The sequence below is a fragment of the Triturus cristatus genome, chromosome 4_2 (assembly GCF_964204655.1).
Source record: "Triturus cristatus chromosome 4_2, aTriCri1.1, whole genome shotgun sequence".
Lineage (NCBI taxonomy): Eukaryota > Metazoa > Chordata > Amphibia > Caudata > Salamandridae > Triturus > Triturus cristatus.
The window spans coordinates 196998336-197017135 of record NC_140586.1 but is presented as its reverse complement, the minus strand read 5'-3'; the positions used below and the strand labels follow the sequence as shown (position 1 = coordinate 197017135).

Sequence of the window (18800 nt, the reverse complement as noted above, 5' to 3'; positions counted from 1 at the left end):
GTGGTGGGAAAGTCTCGGGGAGCAGAAAGGAGTTTTTTGAAGTACTTATTATACAATGGAAATTTTGATTATCCTGGGTTCTCAATTCTTAAACAAGAAAAATAAGGCGCGAGGTCTGTCTTTGTGGGATCCGGAGAGTGGGGAACATCACCACTATTCAGTTTTTCACAGTTCTCAATACCCAAACAGGAGCCAGATTATAAACCCAGCGCAGACCATGCATAAATGCGTATTGAAAAAGTGACGTCCGCTCCGCCAATGAGTGTTCCTGCCGAAGACGGGACGTCTCCTCCAATCGTGTTGGCAGTTGCGCACAGAGTTGTGTGGCGTCACTTGTCGGGCGCCAGTGTGGAGCCTGAAGAACTGAGCGTGCGCAGTACAGATAGAGACTCGCGCTCTCTTCGGAAGGGTTGCGGTGGCGGGAGCTCCAGGCGGAGACCTTCCCCCCCCGTTTTAATTTTTACTGCCCGCTGACAAAATCCCCACCTTCCCGCCATGTCTGCCCAGGCACAGATGCGCGCTATGCTTGACCAACTGATGGGCACCTCTCGGGATGGTAAGGGGCAGTAGCCGCCATTTTATGTTTTGTTGAACTCCCGGGGGCGGGGAGCGAGCTGGGGTGGGAGGTCATTGATTGACAGTGCGACCTCCATGGCCTTCCCCTATCAGGCCCACGCCCCACGAAGAGGGCTGGCCCCATTGATAGGTGGCTGCCGCTGGTGGCGGAGCAGGGAGTTCATTGTGACGGCTGCGGGCAAAGAGCTTTGTCATCAGTTGGGGGCTGAGTCTGACGCACAAACCAGAGGGGCTGACGTCATCATAGACCCGCCTTAATGTCGTGACGGGTTATGTCATTTTGTGTCTTTGACACCATTGGGGCATTTGCACACACCTCCATAAACAGTTCATTTGCCATTGATAGTTGTTGTAATCCCCCCTTAATTTAGTGACATTATCTTTGATCTCTTATGGCTCTCTATTTTCTTTACATCGCGTTGGTATTAGGTGACTTCAGCCTAAGCATTTGCCACCGCCACGGCTTTGATAAAGTGCCTTAGTTCCCATGACGTTGCTGCCTCCCATGGTGATATAATTTGTGTGTGAGGTCTCCTAGGGTCACTGACTTCACGGGTACTTTTGGTGCAATCGCGTAATCCTTTGCTGACTTCATCAGTCCTCTTTGGTTATGCCATCTTTTTGTTGCTTAAATAAGGCTTCCGCGACATCATATTCATTTAATGTCTGCATGGTGTCACGTCTAACATCTCCAAAGGTCAGTGACATCGTAGTGGTGGTTGGTGCCATTGCGGTATCTTATGCTGACACCGACTTGGGTTTCTCACGTCCCCATAGGTCAATGACATCATCATGGCTTCCAATGGTGTATTCACAGTTTACATCTCTGCAACTATGGGCTTTAGGTGTCTAACATCTGCCTGGCTGTGGGTGATGACCACGGGTCTCCCCCATCAACATGGGTGTCAAAGACATCTTAGTGTGTTTTTTTTGCACCTCTGTGTCTGTTGGAGTCATCGTGTCTCTTTTTGTGATCTCCATCAAACCACCTAATGCCGTGGGTACTTATACTGTTCGTGTTTAAAACATCAGAATGTTTGCTGGTGTCAAAAGGAATACTTTAAGCCTTACCTCCTAATAGGGCACCCACCTCATGTCATCTTTAGTGATTTATTCATAGAATCGTGCCGCATCTCAGTGCAGGGGATATAATTGATATGGAAGTAAACAGGAAATGTCTTCTGATACTAGTTCAAGCTGTCTTGTTTCTCTTATATGTTGTTTCGGGCAATATCCGGATCGGAAAAGGTACCTGAACAAGTTGCCACATTATCTATTTACGTTTGTCAAGGAGCAGAAGGTGTCTTGATAGGACTAATTTCAAGGGTGTTTATACTCCTTTGAGTGTAATAATTATTTATGGAAGTTCAGATTTTACTTGTGTACGAAATATGGGGATGACCGTGTGTTATTACATTCTTCCATTGTGCAAGTATTGTTTTAAGCATTGATTATGTTCTGTGCTCCTGGGGTAGTCTTCTGTTGTGTGTTGGTAGCCGCTGTGGCTTGAGGCAAATCATTCAAGGATGAAATATTTTTTATTGCTAGGAGTACTAGTAAATATTGGAGATATATTAATTAATACTTGCTTCAGGGAGTAGGATTTGAGATAGAACTTGAGAAACATTTTACAGGAAGGCATTTAAAGCAGGGAAAAATCAAAGCATATTTTCTGGAGTGCCAGGTTTAATTTGAGGTACTCATCCCTTTCTAAGAGCAATAATGACATTTATTTGAACCCTTCTTCTATTCTCTGCTGTTAGGAAGTACACATTACTACCAAGACAAGCTAAATACCTTTTTAAGGTGATTTTTTTTACATTTTTTTATTTCTTTATGGTTCTTTGAAGAAATGCTGTGAGTTGGCAGGCGAGTATTGTACAGTTGAAACATGAAAACTGTGATAGCTGCACACAGTGGACACTACAGGTTGGTTCAGGTGCAAATTTCTTTCACAGAGTTGACTTGTTACTATTGTGTCCCACTGTGAATCCATTATTTGTCTGCTTTATCCACAACAGCTAGTGACTAATTGTGTTATTCTAATCAGAGTTCCTCGGTTGTCTGACATGGTACTTACTCCTTATTTATATTTTTAAGCTCAGTGCTCATACTTTGTTGTACATTTTTGAAGATCGTTTAGTCATTTTCTATCTTTGCGTGCTTAATACATTTTGTCCGCATGGACATTTATGCTTTTGTGATGCTTTTGTATGTGAAATTTAAAGACGACGTCTTCCGAGCTGGATCATCCTATTTTTTTTTTCTTTTTTTTTTTTCTTCTCACTCAAGGCTTTTTTCTCTTGACTTGGTGAATAAAATAAAAAGGTGTTTGGTTGAAGCGTACTCAAATTTCGTGGAATATTGGCCAAAGATGTAGGATTTAATTTGTTCTCCATATAAACATTTTATTTTTCTTGTAGTAAATATTTGGAAGGGGCTGTGTCAAAGGCTATTTATATTGTTTTTGGCTTCTTGTTGTATGGACAATACACCCCATCTTGTTGTGCTTTTCTGCTTCTTGTGGTAGGTGCCTTAGAAATTGTTGTTTGTCGGTTAGAGTAGAGCTTTATGCATAGGTTTGCGAGGCCCTGTGAGTGTGGTTTTAGTCGTTACTGGTGAGGTAGAATGCACCGCGGGCTCGCTTGACCTTTTCTGAACAGCCCCGCATTTATTTGGTGTGTTTCTGACAAGGGGGGTAACTTGCTCTAGATTTTTATTATTCTGAAAGATGGGGGATGTTAAGGGCAGCATCCCTTCTCCCTCATTTTGGCAGGTTTTAATTCAGCAAATCCTTGAAATAAAATGATGGGTATACTTCAGATTTATTACTGTCTGAATCCTCGTGCAAACATCAACGACATTAATTACGTAGATAGATGTTAGATATGACTAAATCACCCACAAAGGTGTAATCAAAAAGCGAATACTGTAGCAAATGTAATCTTTTACATTATTACTCATTACAGTATCACTGCTCTTCAGTTTAAGAGATGTTACACGAGCAGGTCTATTTCAAGTGTATCATTTTACATAAACAAATGAGAGAACCCATCCTTCAAAAGTGAGGGTTCATCTATAAGGTTAAGGCCAAGATGTAATTTGCTAACCATCTACAGTTCATTACGCAATTCCTCTTGCCATAAAGTTGCTTTCACTTCACCTCCTCTGTATATCTGCGATCTTGACAGCACATTCTTAGTTTTTCTCTGGTTTCAACATTGATGCATGTTCAATCACTTATGCGCTATTTTGTGCATTTTTAGGTCTCGCCTAGGTGGTGCGCATGCGCTGCTCTAGGAGGGCCTTTAGCCATCAGTCTTCACTTTTCAAGCACTGCACTCGTGCTTGTGGTGGCATCCACCTTGCGGGAGTAAGCAGCGGTGTGCCACAAGCACGAGTGCAGTGCTTGAAAAGTGAAGACTGCTCTCCCAAGCGCACACGCACCATTCGTGGGCTCACCTCCTGCTCCCCCCCCCCTCTCTCACAACCACTTCCTCGTCCTAAATCACTCCCTCCTCCTGGCACCCGACTTGTATTGTTGAGTATTGCATGATTGGCTTTTTTTTAATTGTTGTTTATTTTTTCCGCAAGGCACGGCAGTGTTAAAGCAACTTTATAGAAAATGTAATACTATTGAGCCACTAGAGGGCAGACAATCACCTCAACTGGACTTAAGATACTGCTGAAAGGGTGCATTCACTGGGGTATATTTGTTTCATGTTACATCTGAATGTAGGTGCACTAGGATCACAGTCCCCATAACCCCTGAATGGATAGGAAAAGACACCTCCCATCCTTCTGAGGTCCGTAAACCGAGGACTATAATTGAACAGTTTAAATTAACGCTAGTTAATAATAGTGCTTAGAAACGTAGAAATGTGGTGTGACGAGCTATATAAAATTGTACCATTAGTAATTATAGTCTCTCATAAACATACCCTCCTCCCCACATTCAAGAGTATTTCCTTTTTCGCCTCTCTTTATATGACTTCTGACACTGAGCCGTTCGTCGTCCTGTTAGCTCTCCTCTGTTTCTCCATTTTTGAAAAGTTAGTTAATGTGGTCTAATTAGTTCAGGATCAATAATCCACACAAAGCATTAGGTGGATTTAAAATTATGCTGTTCTATAAATATACTATTTACATTAACAATGTCTAGTCTATGTAAGGGGCCTCAAGTTGGCAATGACCCCCAAGGATTCCCATTTTTCAGCAACATTTCATTGGGGTACCCCTGATTTTTTTTAAAAACATGTTCCTGTCCTATTATAGAAACGCGTCGCCTTCTGTACCCTTTTATCTTGTCACTTTCCAAGAGTGGTGTCGTGTTTCATTTTCGCGAGAAGCTGCAAAGTGGCGTGTGTTAGCAGCCTAGTTTTCTACAGTGTGACGAAGCCCGTTCAATTAGAAAATAAAGCGAAAGTTGTTTTTTCTTCTTCGAGAGGATAATCATAATGGAGAGAAATTTAATTAAATGTAGATTTTACTTTAACCAAATCCACTTGGGAAAGTTAGATTACAGCATTTAAATTACAAGCATTGGCATAGCCAATAGGTTTCGCCTTTGGAACCTTATAAGTATTTAGTTATGCAGTACAATAGTCTTGGTGTAACAACATCAACTGTTGCATGGCTAAACACTTATAAGGTCCCAAAGGCGAGACCTATTGGCTATGCCAGTGCTTGTTCATTACTTCTTGTGTATATGCTTTCTGTGTATAGTGGAGAGATTACTCTGCTTTCTTGCAAGAATGATCATTCTTTTCTGCAGTTTTTTGTGCTCCATGTTTTTTTTTCTTTCTCCCCGATATATTCCACTTGAGGTGAATGGCGTGGGTACCTCTCGTATCCAGCATACCCATAGGTTTCTTTTCCACTCTGTGTGATCCAGAAATGCTCGACGAGGTAGACCTGTAGAGTAACAAAAGTACACCTTAAACAGTACTCCCCACACAATCTATTTTTCTCACCACTCCATTAGCTTAGAGTGTGGTTAACATCTTCCACACTACTGTGCCATATGCATATCAGTCTGTTTTGTCAAAATAAAAAATGCTCCCGAGTAGAGGGCATTTAATATTGTGTGTTCTAAAATCTGGCAAGCTTTATTTGTAAAAAGCGCTCTAAGAATATTCCAGGATTGTGCTCAGTTAAGTTGAAGGGAGCTGTCTGCATGACCAGTTAGTAAATGTGTAGTATTCGATTGTATACCCTGCAGTTATGTTATTTGGCATGTCCTCTCACTTAAGATACGCTTAGACATTTTTCCCTAATGGGCCTTGAGACCTAGTTACCGTAGTTTACTAACTTAGCATGACTAAGCTATGACCATAAATAATGTGTACTTTCTGGTACATGCTTCTTCTTCGAGGCATTTAATGTTTTTTGGTGGGAATGTATGTCATTCTTTGCTCGGCCTGTGGCGGCTTGGGAAGACTATTGTCCAAAAAGGCAGAGCAAAGTAATGTTTATGGGTTGCTTTCTATTTTAATTTCTAACATGTCTCGGTGCAAAAACAGTCAAGCTCGTTAAATTGTTTGCAAGTGTTAGTCTATTGTGATAATTAGTGATACTAAAAATGCAGTAATGTCTTGCTGGTTGGATCTTGAAGTGGCATTTAAGTATGCCCTCCTTATTCTGGCTGTGGTACTATAATAGATTTCCACAGAAGCTCTAGATTTGACTGTTTCTGTTTTGAGTTTGTTCCCCTTGCCGGTTTTACCTCTTATTAATCTGTTATGTTCAGCTGCTATTATCTGTTATGCATGGCTTACCCAGCTTTGAACATATAGTTTCTTGCTGCTGAAGCCATTGCAGAATGCTGGTGACATACTGCTCCCACCAGTTCCTCTACAACTTCTTGGCATTGGCTTAGAGACATGAGCAAGGCTGCTGGTTAGTCCAAACATGTTAAAGCAGTTGTTTGCAGGCAGATATGCTGAGAGTATGGATAGGAAGTAAAAGGCAGAAGGTCCTCGATGGGGATGTTAAAGCAGCAAGTTGAGTTTTGCTAGAAATGTGTCGGAGAAGAGCATTCTCAATGTTTAACACTTTAAAGTAAGCCTGTCCTTCCAGCACTGTAGGTCTCCTCAGTCACTGATACCCACTCGTTTTTAGGTCTGGTTATATGTATAATATAATGGGGGCTTGCAGTCAGCCTTCTTTATCCATTAGTCTTTTGTAATTATTTTTTTCTCACCCCCCCCCCCCCCCCTGCCCCCCAACTACAGCATGGGGCAGTGGGTCAGCCTACTTCAGCTATTGGCCGACTTCAGTGTGAGTGACAGCATGCTGCCCTTTTGTAAGGAGCACGCCCACATACAGTAGTTCTCTTTAGTCCAGAGGCTACTACTTTGGCAACGTGTGCTTTTTTTGGGGCCAAAAATATTTTTTGCTTTTCACCATTTATATTTATTCATTTTTGATTGAGGACTCCCCGCCTTCTGCAAAAACCATGACAAAACGAAACAAACATTGACAAAGCCAAGAGGCTGTCAGCCGACACCAGACCAATTTTCCAGTGTTGGCTTTGCATTACAAGTTGACTGGCAGAAAAGACAGCACACTGAATGTGTGGTGCAAAGCTCGTATGCCTCTAAATCACCATCCCCAGAGCTCACATTCTTAAAAATGTCGTACCCGTACACCCATCATTGCTCTTCTTTAAGATGTGCTCATCAGTATCTGGCTTTATGGATTAGGAGTGCTTGTGAACAATTTAGCATGTCTTGTGGTGCTCTGGTTAAGCATTGATTCAGTTATATAGCTGTTTGTTCAGTTTCCTTATCTTGACACTTTCAAATGTTGTCCTTTTTATTAGCATGTGACAGGCGTGCTCCTTGTGATTCTACACTTTTGAGGCCTCTATGCCTTCGTTATTGTTTCGAGATATACACTATTCTACATTTGTATGGGTAATTGAGTTGCTCAGAATGAGAGGCACAAGGGTGTGTGAATCCTGTGCAGGAGCCTTTGGCAGCCTGCAGTATCTTATTGACCCCTCCGTATTTCAATGTGAACATGCCAGCGCCGTACAGGCTTCTCTACTCACTCCAGTAAGGAAATTTGACGAGTGTTGCTTGTTTCTGGTACAGCAGTTTGTGACATGAGTAAGAAAGAAGCATGTGCTCAATGGAATTTACTTTTGTGTTCAGAGCTATTTTGACACAGTGTTCTCACTGTCTGTTGGACTTTGAATCACCAGTCCTTCCACTAGACAATACTTTGTGATATTTTACTCTAGGGCTTGAAGACCCATTGTGCGACCGCCCCCCCCCCCCCCCCCCCCAATCTCTTCTCTGGTGTTATTGTGACTCTTGATTTTCTTTTGTGTGTGTTCTATATATATTGTGAAAGTCCAAAATGATACTAGAAATTATGCATGTGAAGTAAAAATACCCGCTGCCCCTCTATAAAGCTGATTGGAGGCAAGTGGCATATTAAGGAATTTAGTTGTGTTCCGTTACTGGATAATTATTGCAGAGCACATATTGCTTCAGTTGGTCATTTTGAAGAGCGATTTCAAAAGGCCTGTGCCTTGGATCCAAATTTAAGACTGCTTTGAGTCCATTTAGGTTGATTTGTTTGCATATTTAAGGTCACATGGAAACCCTGCCGGATCTCCCAGGAAGCATTCATGGCGTACTGTGATTGTGAGTAAAAACCATTGTTACTTTCTGATCCATCTCTTCTGGTCTCACTGTGTCATGTAAACCTCCTGGTTATCAACTTAAATTATGAGTGTGTGTCTCTTTAGTAACATATTATATCCATATTTTGATATTACCACTGTATGCTCTTTCTGTTACCTAATCCTCCACTTTTTAGGGATCACCAAGTAATTTAAAGCTTATAGTCTTGTGATATGACTTGTTGACTAGCATGGAGAAACCCATAGCTCTCCAATTCCAACTGAAGTTTGTCTGTGCAATTGCCACATAGCTTCTTTGATCCCAGCGTGTGGCATCCTGTACATTTAGGCATCCTGCGCTCCAGTACTGTATATCTATACTGATAATCCGAGCCTCCAAGTGTCTAAATATATTGACTCCATATCAATACTAAGCCAACTGTCTCTTCTCCAATAACTCAGTGCCCAGTTAATTTTTATTGATAATCCAAGCATCCCATTCCCTTTTGTTTTTTTTCAGCAAATTCAGACATTCTGTGTCATAGTAAATGTGCACAATTTTTGCTTATGTAAGCTGAGGTAGCCGCCCCCCCTTACACTCCACACATTCTATCTCCCCCTTTGTTTTCCTTCCTCATCGTCCAAGCCCTTTTTATCTGGGCTACTTGTTTGATTATTTTGTCCCCTCAAGGTTCATGAATTTTTCGTTCCTTTCTGGCACTTGAAGCTGCCTTTATTCTTGTGGCATCATCTGGCCGCTTCCTCAGGTGCGTATGGTTAGAACGTTAGCAGTGTCCATGCTTCCAGCTCTGTGCTATGCTAGGGGGCTGCGTCTTGGCTGGGTGGGTGGGGGTGGGGGTGGGGGGTGCATGTACTAGAAGGATTGCTACTTTCACTGTGAATGTGTTATTAGTGGTGTGCATGCAAAAATCTCCTGACTAGCACTATATGCCCCTCTGGTTTGGGCCAGAGTCCCTGATGTGAAACAAAATACCCACTGTAGCCTCACTGTGGACGTCCACTGTCAATTGATGCATGATCAATCCATTATATTTAATAACTGCTGCGTGGGGTATAGCGATGAGAGGTCTGTGCTGAAAATTCTGCTTCACAGAGCCAACGCTGTGGCCAAGCAGTCTGTCTCTTCCCTTCTTTGTACGCTTTGGGGTAGGCATTTATCTTGCATGGATGGAGTGTGTGCTTCTTGTTCACTTATTTATGAATCCTTTTTGGCTTTAGTATGTGTGGCATGTAGATGGGGGCATCGCTCACTTTCTGTAATAACCTCTATCCCGGCCTTTGTTGCCCAGTTGTTGCAATAAGACCGCAATAGCAAACTGGTCATGAAGTCAGTCACTACTGCAGCCGAACATATTATAGGTCTGATGCTTCCCCCAATTACCGCGCAATTCTTTATTCTTTTTTAATTACATTTTTTTTTATTTATTTCAGGTTTTCACAATATTTGCCATTTCTGTCTGCAAAGCCCATTTAGAACTTAGTTCTGGCTGTGAAGTGCCCAAGATGGGAGACAAGTTGACCTTTCTTAAAATGTCATGTATCACCAATCTAAGCCTTCCAATCAATATCCTGCCGCTATGTTTCACCATTCCATGACTTCATCCACCTTTAAATCTGTGGTGTCCACCAGGCTCTGAGAAGCAGAATTTTTTGCCCACCTTTAGAAACGGTGATGGCAGGGACAGCGTTGTGAATTTGTGCTCTATTCATGTAAAGCGATGCAAGATGCTGTGTTGAAATCTGCTGGCAGAGTATTCTATACAAACTGAACAATCTGGCGCCTTGTTTTATTCACAAAGGTTCAGTGTATCTATGCCTGCCTACTTGAATCTGCAAAGGGAGTGTCAGAAAGGTCCCCGCATTCGCCAAGCCGTGAGTTATCACAACTACAACTTTTCCGATGTGTTAAATGAATGTGGACAAAAACGCAGTTAATGTGTTTAAAAAAATAAAATGAAGGGAACCTAGCAACCTCACCTCCTCCCTTACTAAGCTGCAGTAGAGAAGCTGTCCTCCACAAAATGATAGCCTTTGGCTTGTTAGAGGAGTTTAGTTAATTGAAAACCTAAGGGCTCGGTGTTGACTGTCCTCCAATCTGAACTGTTCGCAAAATTGAATATCACTTTTCATAAGTTGTTAGCAATAGCATGCACAACTGTTCTCTACAATTGAATTATTGTTTTATGCAGGCAGTTTGAGGGGTATTTGTCCTGTAAAGGAGGGTGTTTGTGGAAGACATTATTGGGCCTTTCCAAGCTGCCACAAAACTCCTTTACTAGATGAGGCCCTACTGATGTTGAAATGAGTGACTTTTTTTTTTACTGTTTATTTGTAAAAAAAAAATCTTACATCATTTTTTACATTTTTTTTACCAGCAACCCGTATATAATATGTTGATACAATTGTTCATTAGGCTATTGAAAGGTTTCATCGATACATTGTGGTGATATATGGCGTTAGATGAGGTACTGCATTGAGAGTACTTTACATAGTTTACCTTTTCGTAACTTTACATACAATCTACACTTTTGTCCAGAATTATGTCTTCAGCTTCCAAACTTTACAACCCACTCGCCAGTCCAATTCTCCTTCCTTCCTATCAATTTTGATCTTTAATGGCAAACCTTTTTTCCAGACATTGTTTCTTTGTGTTCCTTAACTGAGGGCACAGGTGCTTAGATTTTGTTTTACCAGGTGGTAAGAGCATTAAAGGGTTTGACAATACCACAGCCCAGAAATGCCAGCGGTGGGCCCAGTTAAAATGGCTGAATGAATTCATGTTTTATCGTTCTCGGTTCCTGTCTTCAGAATCTTTTAGTCGTTCCCTAGTTGCTGTCAAATCAACTGGCTCATGGAGACAGAGCAGGTAGTCGTTGATACCAGTAGCATACTATCTGTGCCCTGGTTTCTTAGGACAGATTGTGAGATTTGCCTGGAAACGGTGCCTCAAAATAGGCTAAACGTGGGTGGGCTGCTAAGCATTCAAAGGACAGTCATTGAGGCATTTCCTATTTTGTAGGCAGTGGTTATATGCCCAAGAGGCCTTGATGTTGCCATTGTAGATTGCAGATAACTACATCAATGCCAGACTTGTCGTGTCACACCACTTGAGGACCACCACTCCCTTTAGGGGGACCCCTATATCTTTTTATATTGCACACCCCCTTGCACAATTGCTTAACTGGACAACTTCTCATAGTGTTGACTTAAGTCTAAGCGCTTTCAAGAATGCATGCTTCTTGTTTGGCATAGATTGAGATCTAAAATAGGTGATGTGATGCATGTTCAGAAATTGTTAAATAGCAAGACCTAGGGCACCCTAGATAACATAGCCACCCACAGATTTCATCAGGGTAAGTCTAAAGCTTGTTGGCTGTGCTTTAACCATAACTTTTGAATGTAGATTGCATTGCTTGTTGGCTCTGTTGTTTTCAGATAGTCCTGTACATTGCTATCCCCCATCATGCCCACGAGTTAAAATAGCAGACTAAGTACCTAATGTAGAGTTTGACAGAGAAGTTACTCTGCCGCAAACATGACCGATAATTTGTCCGCTTTATTAACAAATGCCATTGAATGTAATGCACTTGTAATACGGCGGATGTGATATTCATTATAATTGTGACGGAATAACCTGTCCACCAAGCTCTAAATCAGGCCCTAAGACTGGCCCCAATTGTTGTACATAGTAGGTTCAACAATGTACAGGCAGCCTATAGGTGGTTTGGGCATATATCAGTCGACAAAGTTGGTTAGTGTCCAAGTCTTGGTGGGTAGTGCACCGCTGTTAATTGTTTAATGGTGTTTATCTGTGAATTGGCAGTTGCTGATAAATGACATTTTACCAACTGATTAGTATATACCAGGAAGCTGGAATAAATGCCAGGTTGCTGGAGAACCTTGCTTTGTTGGAAGATACATTCCAACACCAGAGGCAATTTTAATTAAGAGTTGGAAGTCCATGCATCAAGAATTTCCAGTTATGTTATCATTTTCTTGAATTGAGCCTGTAAACTGTGCCTTTGGTGGTTCTGCTCGTATAGGTAAATACGTGGGGCATGTATTATAGGCAGAAGGATCTATATTTGTGGTTCTGCTCGTATAGGTAAATACGTGGGGCATGTATTATAGGCAGAAGGATCTATATTTGGGGTATCAGGAAGGGTTCTAAATAAAGATTGGTTGTGTAGTCCATAGTTTGACTGTCAGATGCACCATCCATGTGTAATTGAGATTTTCTTGGTGCATCTATTTGAAGCATGGATTTGGATCTGAGAATCCTCCGAGGCTTTTGCACATTTAGTCTCTAGATGTGTTTGGAAAATGCACCTCCTGTGGCTTGCTTTGTAATACATTCTTATACATGTTTGCCTTGCATCCATAATTAAACAGAAAATTCTTTAAGTGAATTTATCTAAAACCCCTCCTGCTGGTCAGTGGTGTCCACCTCATGTGCACTGCTTTAACAGTGGCCCCTATGAGACTTTATTACGTGATTTCACTCATTTTTTTCTCCCTCTTTACCTCCTATGTGGTGCTTGCTTTTGCCCTTTCTTACAGACTGCCATTACAAACTTGGATTATTTAGAAAATCCTTAGTGGCCAGAGGCATGCCCCATGCCAGCATCATTAACTTCATACATTTGGGCCAAGTTGATCAGTTAATGAAAGCTAATCTGCTTATTGCGTTGTTTTCTCCACCAGGCAAGAGTTTCACTCCACCCGTGTGTCCAAATCGTATGTTTATCTCCATTGGCATGTTTTCTTAATACTTTGTGTAAGTTAAGCACACATCAGAAGTACACTCTTTGGTTGCAGAGACTATCTTTATTCTCCATTATAGTCTGGCTTCTATTTGAGTCACTGTTTTTGCTTGAGGTTGGACTGGTGTGCAAATTCACTAAGCATTTGAGCCCATGTTCCTGCAATGGTTAGAAACTGCAGCACAACAGTACTTTGCTTAAAGTTATATCTTCCACAGCAAGTAATGTAGACCTAAGAGAGACGTGTCTGCTTTATTGAAGCTTTCCTTTTTCTCTCTCATTTATTTCACCACACCAGTTATTTGTCCCAACCGATTCTTGATTAAGATGCAGCCTGTCTGGGAAGAAGTGGTCTTGGGGCATTGCTAAATCATGCCTCCTTGTGGCTGGGTGTGTCCTTGAGATTTGCGTTTTTGCTGATGCTCTGACACTGCATACAGCATAGACTTTCCTAGTGTTCCTATCGAGGCTGCATTCCGTTTTTAGTGTTTATGAGGTAAGGATCGGAGACCCGGATATCGTGAAGTGAAGCACCACCTGGCACATAGACGATGGGCTCCCAACACGGTCTCTTTACTGAGAGCTGCAGGATAGTAAAAAGCAGAAGTCTCCTTCCAAAACAACTTGCTCCATTGACTGCCAACCTCCAGGCAGCACTTCTGTCGCAAGAGTGGAGGTAAGGAGGCTGAAACAGAATAGTTACAAACTATTTATGAGAAGCATTTCACGTCCACTCCCCACATGTCCTTGGAAGGTCTCAGACATTTAGTTATATCTTCTGGGAATCTCTGGTGGCTTAGTTAATGGACGGTAGTAACATTTTGTGATCCTATGGGCTCTTCCCTTAAAGCAGACCAGCTTTGGGTTGGAAGGGATAGCTATTGGTTGAACCAATATTGTCACTCTTGAGGCATTGTTTTTGGGGATAAAGCTCTTTTGAATATGACACTGTTGACTCTCGTTGGCACTGCTGTTGATTAAAACAAGAAATGGGCTTCTACAGCATAACCCTAGGATGACAACAGTGTTTGGTCTTTGAATCATTATCTGATGGGAATACGAGTAATCTGCATTTGTTTTCACTTTTCAAGATTGGGCTTTGGTCCAGAGCAGGGCTTGATAGTAAAGTAATTAGGAGAAACCCCATTTATATTACTCCGATTTTATAGACATTGAATGAAACCTTTGTTGTGTGGCTGTGACGATTGTCATTGGGTAGAACCAACTTTGGGCCACTCTACTGTATCATCATTAGGTGAAACAAGTGTTTGGTAGCCCTGATCACCTTACTATCAGTTGGATCAGACGTTCTTTCTTTAGGACTAGATTTGGGAAATGTCCGTGCCACCATATGTGGTTTCATGTAGAAGTCCCACGTTTTTAATTTTTTTTTATAAAAAAGGGTAGCTGTGTAAAGAATGTGGTATTCTTAGAACATATTGCCTTGTGGTGCCTTGGCCCATTTTCCTAGGTCTAATACTTGTTTTGTTCTTAGCTCGGAATAAAGGTGAACTACCCATATACTTATTCTGTGCAGCAGCCGCTTCTTAACTGAGCACCGATGCAGGCAGAGTGAAGTGCCTTCTAACTGAGCCGATCACACAGTGGGAGGGTGAGTGGGTGGTGATTGGGGACTCGTGCAGCTGATGGTAACTTTGGGATGTGGAGCAGCTGTACACCTAGAACCAAACCCGTTTTTTCACAGAATAACATTTTTTTCTAGCCGTGTACAGCACAGTTTAAACTTTCAGTCGAAAAGCTCTCGTGAGTATTTGTGGAGCTGGGGTCGAGACTGCTGGAGCTCCCACCTGGATGACGACGTCCAAAACTCCTGATCCAGGAACGTAAGAAGCCATGGGCCAGGGGGCGGTTGATCATGTGTGGGGCATGTTTACGAACGGCTAAGGCAAGGCAAATGACCATGTGTTTGACCGGTGTGTAAGTACCTTTTTTGCAGATTTGTTTTGATAGTAAAACCCACTCTTCTTTCACTGTAACCCCCTACCAGCAAGGGGAGTCTGTGCGCCTGAGAGCCACGAGGCCGAAGAGAAGGTGGACTCGCAGTGTGTATATACCAGTTTGCACTTACTATTTAAATAAAAAAAAAAAAAAAAAATTTTTACTCTGGCGGCTGGTGGTGAAAATATGTTCATTACTAATGCAGAAAAATATAAAAGTAGCCTCAAAACCTTGCAAAGAGCAGTGTGATTCTGGGGTAGGCTTGGTCGAGTAGAGTATATAATCTAGTATAGTGAGCTGCTCCAACTTTTAGAAAACAGGCTGGGTTGAAGGGGATGTAATAACCAGTTTTAGGAACTGCTGCAAACTTTAGGGAACCTAGGTTATCCATGTACACTCGTAATTGCTTTCCAGTGCTACTGTTCCTGTTCTTTCACCTGTGCCATTTCACTCTCTGTAGCAACCATGCTCTCTCTTTCTCTGTTTTTCTCTTTCTGAAACCCATGCTGTTGCTCTTTCGTGCCCATGATCTCTCTTTTGCACATGCCCTGTCTGGGTCACCTGTACTCTGGTTTTCTCTCGATTCTTGTGCATTCATTTTTCTCATGGTGCTTGCGTGCTTTCTCTGTGTCCGGGGCTTGCTTTCTCTGTGGCACTCGGATGTGCTGTTTCAGTCTGACTCTCTCGTGCTTTTTTTTCTTCTTCTCAGTACTCTCCCCCTTTGCTAGTTTAGATAGTCCGCCACAAGCTGATTAACTAGTACAAACATGATGCATGTGGGTGAATTCTGCATGTTCATTTGTTCTGGGCCTCAGCTTACCCTGACATACACCCACATTTGACATCGCTTTACATTGTGAATTTTGTTGGACAAAGTAGGTGGACTTTACACACAGATTCAGGATGTGGCTGGTGAAACCGCCCTGTTAGCAACTCCTCAAATTGTGTTCTGCTCTTAGTGTTTTTGGTCTCGCCTGACCCAGCGCATGCGCTGGTCTGGCGAGACTTTTTGAGAGGGCTCCACAAAGTGCTACCAGGTCAGCCTAGAGCTACAGTGCATGTGCGTGGGCGCGCACGCTGCGCTTTTCCGCGATTACTTTCACTTTGATGTTTGATCGCGATCACTTCCACGACCGTTTGGCATAGCCAATAGGTCTCGCTTTTGGGACCTTATAAGTATTTACTTATGCAACTGTTGCATGGCTAAACACTTATAAGGTCCCAAAGGCGAGACCTATTGGCTATGCCAATGCTTGTTGTTTTATTCCTACAGTCCTGTGAAATCACACAGTCATCCCTTTGTCAGTAAACACTCGCTGTATACACCTGAAAAGGGTAGTCTGTGTTAATTTCTCTAAGCTTTCAGTTGGTCTGGGAGATGTACTGTAATGTTGCTTCTGGCCAACTGCAAACATGCAGTGGTGCTGTCAGCCTCCGATCATATTGCTTTTGGATGCTGCCTTGGCAACCTATGGCCAAGAGGCATTGAACAGGAATCCATTTCACACCATAGTGGCTGGCCATTTGTTGCAGCACTTTCTAGTCTTTCTGCACCATGGCCACTCTAGCTGCTAGTTCCAGTGTAAAATGAGCATGTTTGATGTAGTGCATTAATCAGACCCTTTTACTCTTCTATACAGATGCTTATGGAGCCTAATTGGATTAGGGACTCTAAATAATGGAGAGAGTGAACAACAGAGTTGCCCCAAATTCCAGGCTTTCCTGTTCCAGTATGGGCCATATACTAGATTCTCAGAGCCATCACTGCATAGTAGTGGAAAGGTTTGAGACGTTTTCATCTTACCATTTACTGCAAGTTAGCGGTAAGGCTCATCCTCACGTTAGTGGGCAATGGAAGGTGGAATTTTGGGTTAACGGTAAAAGGGTATCTTGGAATTGTTTGAGTTACTGATGAGAAGCTGCTAATGGCAGGGTCACCCTCATCGTCTCAACAATAGTATCTAGACTGGAAATAAAAATTTAACTGGAAACTGGTTACCTAGTTTCAAATATCAGACAATAGAAATGTCACCTTAAACATAAACCAGACTACTCGCTCTAATCTTACCCAGTTAAGTGACTTTTTTTCTGGCAATTTTATTTTTGTCCTGCACATTTAGTTTTGAACACATTGCCACTCAGACTAGCCTGCCTGACCTAACCGTACATCTAGCACTCAACTTGTACCTGTCTGAGCTTTGTGCTTTTCTATATTGCAGGCGATTCAACCCGTCAGCGCATTAAATTCAGCGAAGATGCAGTGTGCAAAAGCCACCTACTGAATTGCTGCCCTCATGATGTCCTCGCTGGAACGGTATGTATTTGTGGTTCATTCTGGGCAGTTGAATCTGAGCATAATAGATCGAGCATTCTTTGGCCACCTGCTGAAATGCTATTTTCAAATATTTATTGCTGCGGTTAAGCAAGGCACTAAACGTTGTACTGCACGTTATGCTGCAAGAAAATACAAACTGTGTAAAATCTGCGAGTAGAAGTTTGCAGCATTATTATCCATCTGTTTTAGAATTAGAAAACAGATTGGTATTGTATTGGTGTGTATGTGGTGATTCCTTAATCTCTGGTAGGTTAGAAACTCTTCCTGGGTTGTTCATTATTATTTGTATTGTTCTCCATACCCCTAGTGGGGTTGTGAAGTTCTCTGATAAACATTAGGTTCTTAAGTACGCTTCACAGCATGGGTGAAAGGGTGGTGCTTTGCTTTTATGGAAGATAGTGGATAGGTATGAGATTTGAAAGACATGAAAGTAAGGTGCCATCTAATGTTGCATTTAAGCATTGGATGTTGTATTGTGCAAAATATGTGCATTTGCACATGCTGGTATTTACCATCTTTAAGGGCACAATAATGAATTGTAGAACCCACTGTTAATGTGCATCAGTGGGATTCACTTAGGGTATATAAGATATACACCCTGTTGTGTCGAAGGATCCAACCCTATCCAAGGCACAGTTCACCTATGAGCGACGAGGGACCAAAATTCAATTGAAACTACTGTCATTGCAGCTGGGATTATTGTTTGGAGTCCACCCAAGTACAATTAGGGGAGGCAGGAGTTCGGACAGGAGGTGCTAACCAAGGCTGCCCGTAACCCCAACTGGTTGCCTTGAGAGTAGAGGTTGAATAGGTGTGGCAACCCAAGTTACATCATTTGAAAATCTTAGTTACACGCCACCCATTGGTACATCCTGTCCCTAAAATCTGTGCCTTGTCCTTGATTTCTACAATTAGCCAGTCAAGAAAATGCCATATTTGGCCAGAGTTTACTTTAAAATAATACCTGGCTTTCCCTCGCGAAGTAACCTCAATATTAGTCTAGTATCTGGGCCAAAAATATAATTTCTTTTTTTTAAATGATCCCTCTTGCCAGACCCGTTCTCCCTTCCTCCTTACTGCTTTAATTTCATTACTCCATTCCCTACTTCCTCTCTTCGCCCCACCTTTCTATTATCTTGCTCTTCCCACCCCTTTGTTCTTCACCTCACCGAGCACTTTCCCCCAGTCTTCTCTCTCTCTCTCTCTCTCTCATCTCTCTTCTCACTCGTTTGCCTACCAACTTTTCTTTCCCTCATATCTCTTCCGCCTTTCCTATTCTCAGCTATGTCTCAAGTCTTCTCTCTCTGTCTCTCGTTCTCTCTCTTGTTCTCTTACCCCTTCGGCTCTTGCTTCCCGCTGCATTTTCACTCCAACATGTCACAAGTTTCACGCTGTAAACACCACACCCTACCCTAAAACACTTGCACAGTGAAACTTACTCCTATTACATTGGACCGCACCAATTTTTCCTAAAACACATGGTACTACAGTAGATCTCACTGAATCATGAAGC

The 18800-nt window shown here is 42.2% G+C and overlaps 1 protein-coding gene across 3 annotated transcripts in view; it reads left to right on the top strand.

Moving 5' to 3' along the window:
• Positions 1-350: 350 nt before the first annotated feature.
• LUC7L2 (LUC7 like 2, pre-mRNA splicing factor) overlaps positions 351-18800 on the top strand; it is a 514412-nt gene continuing 495962 nt past the window's right edge. For all 3 annotated transcript variants that reach the window (XM_085601174.1, XM_085601173.1, XM_085601172.1), the window contains exons 1-2: positions 351-556; positions 17172-17266. In XM_085601174.1, coding sequence (XP_085457300.1) covers positions 496-556; positions 17172-17266 — 156 coding nt within the window. In that variant the 5' untranslated portion in view covers positions 351-495. The remainder of the gene's footprint in view (positions 557-17171; positions 17267-18800) is intronic.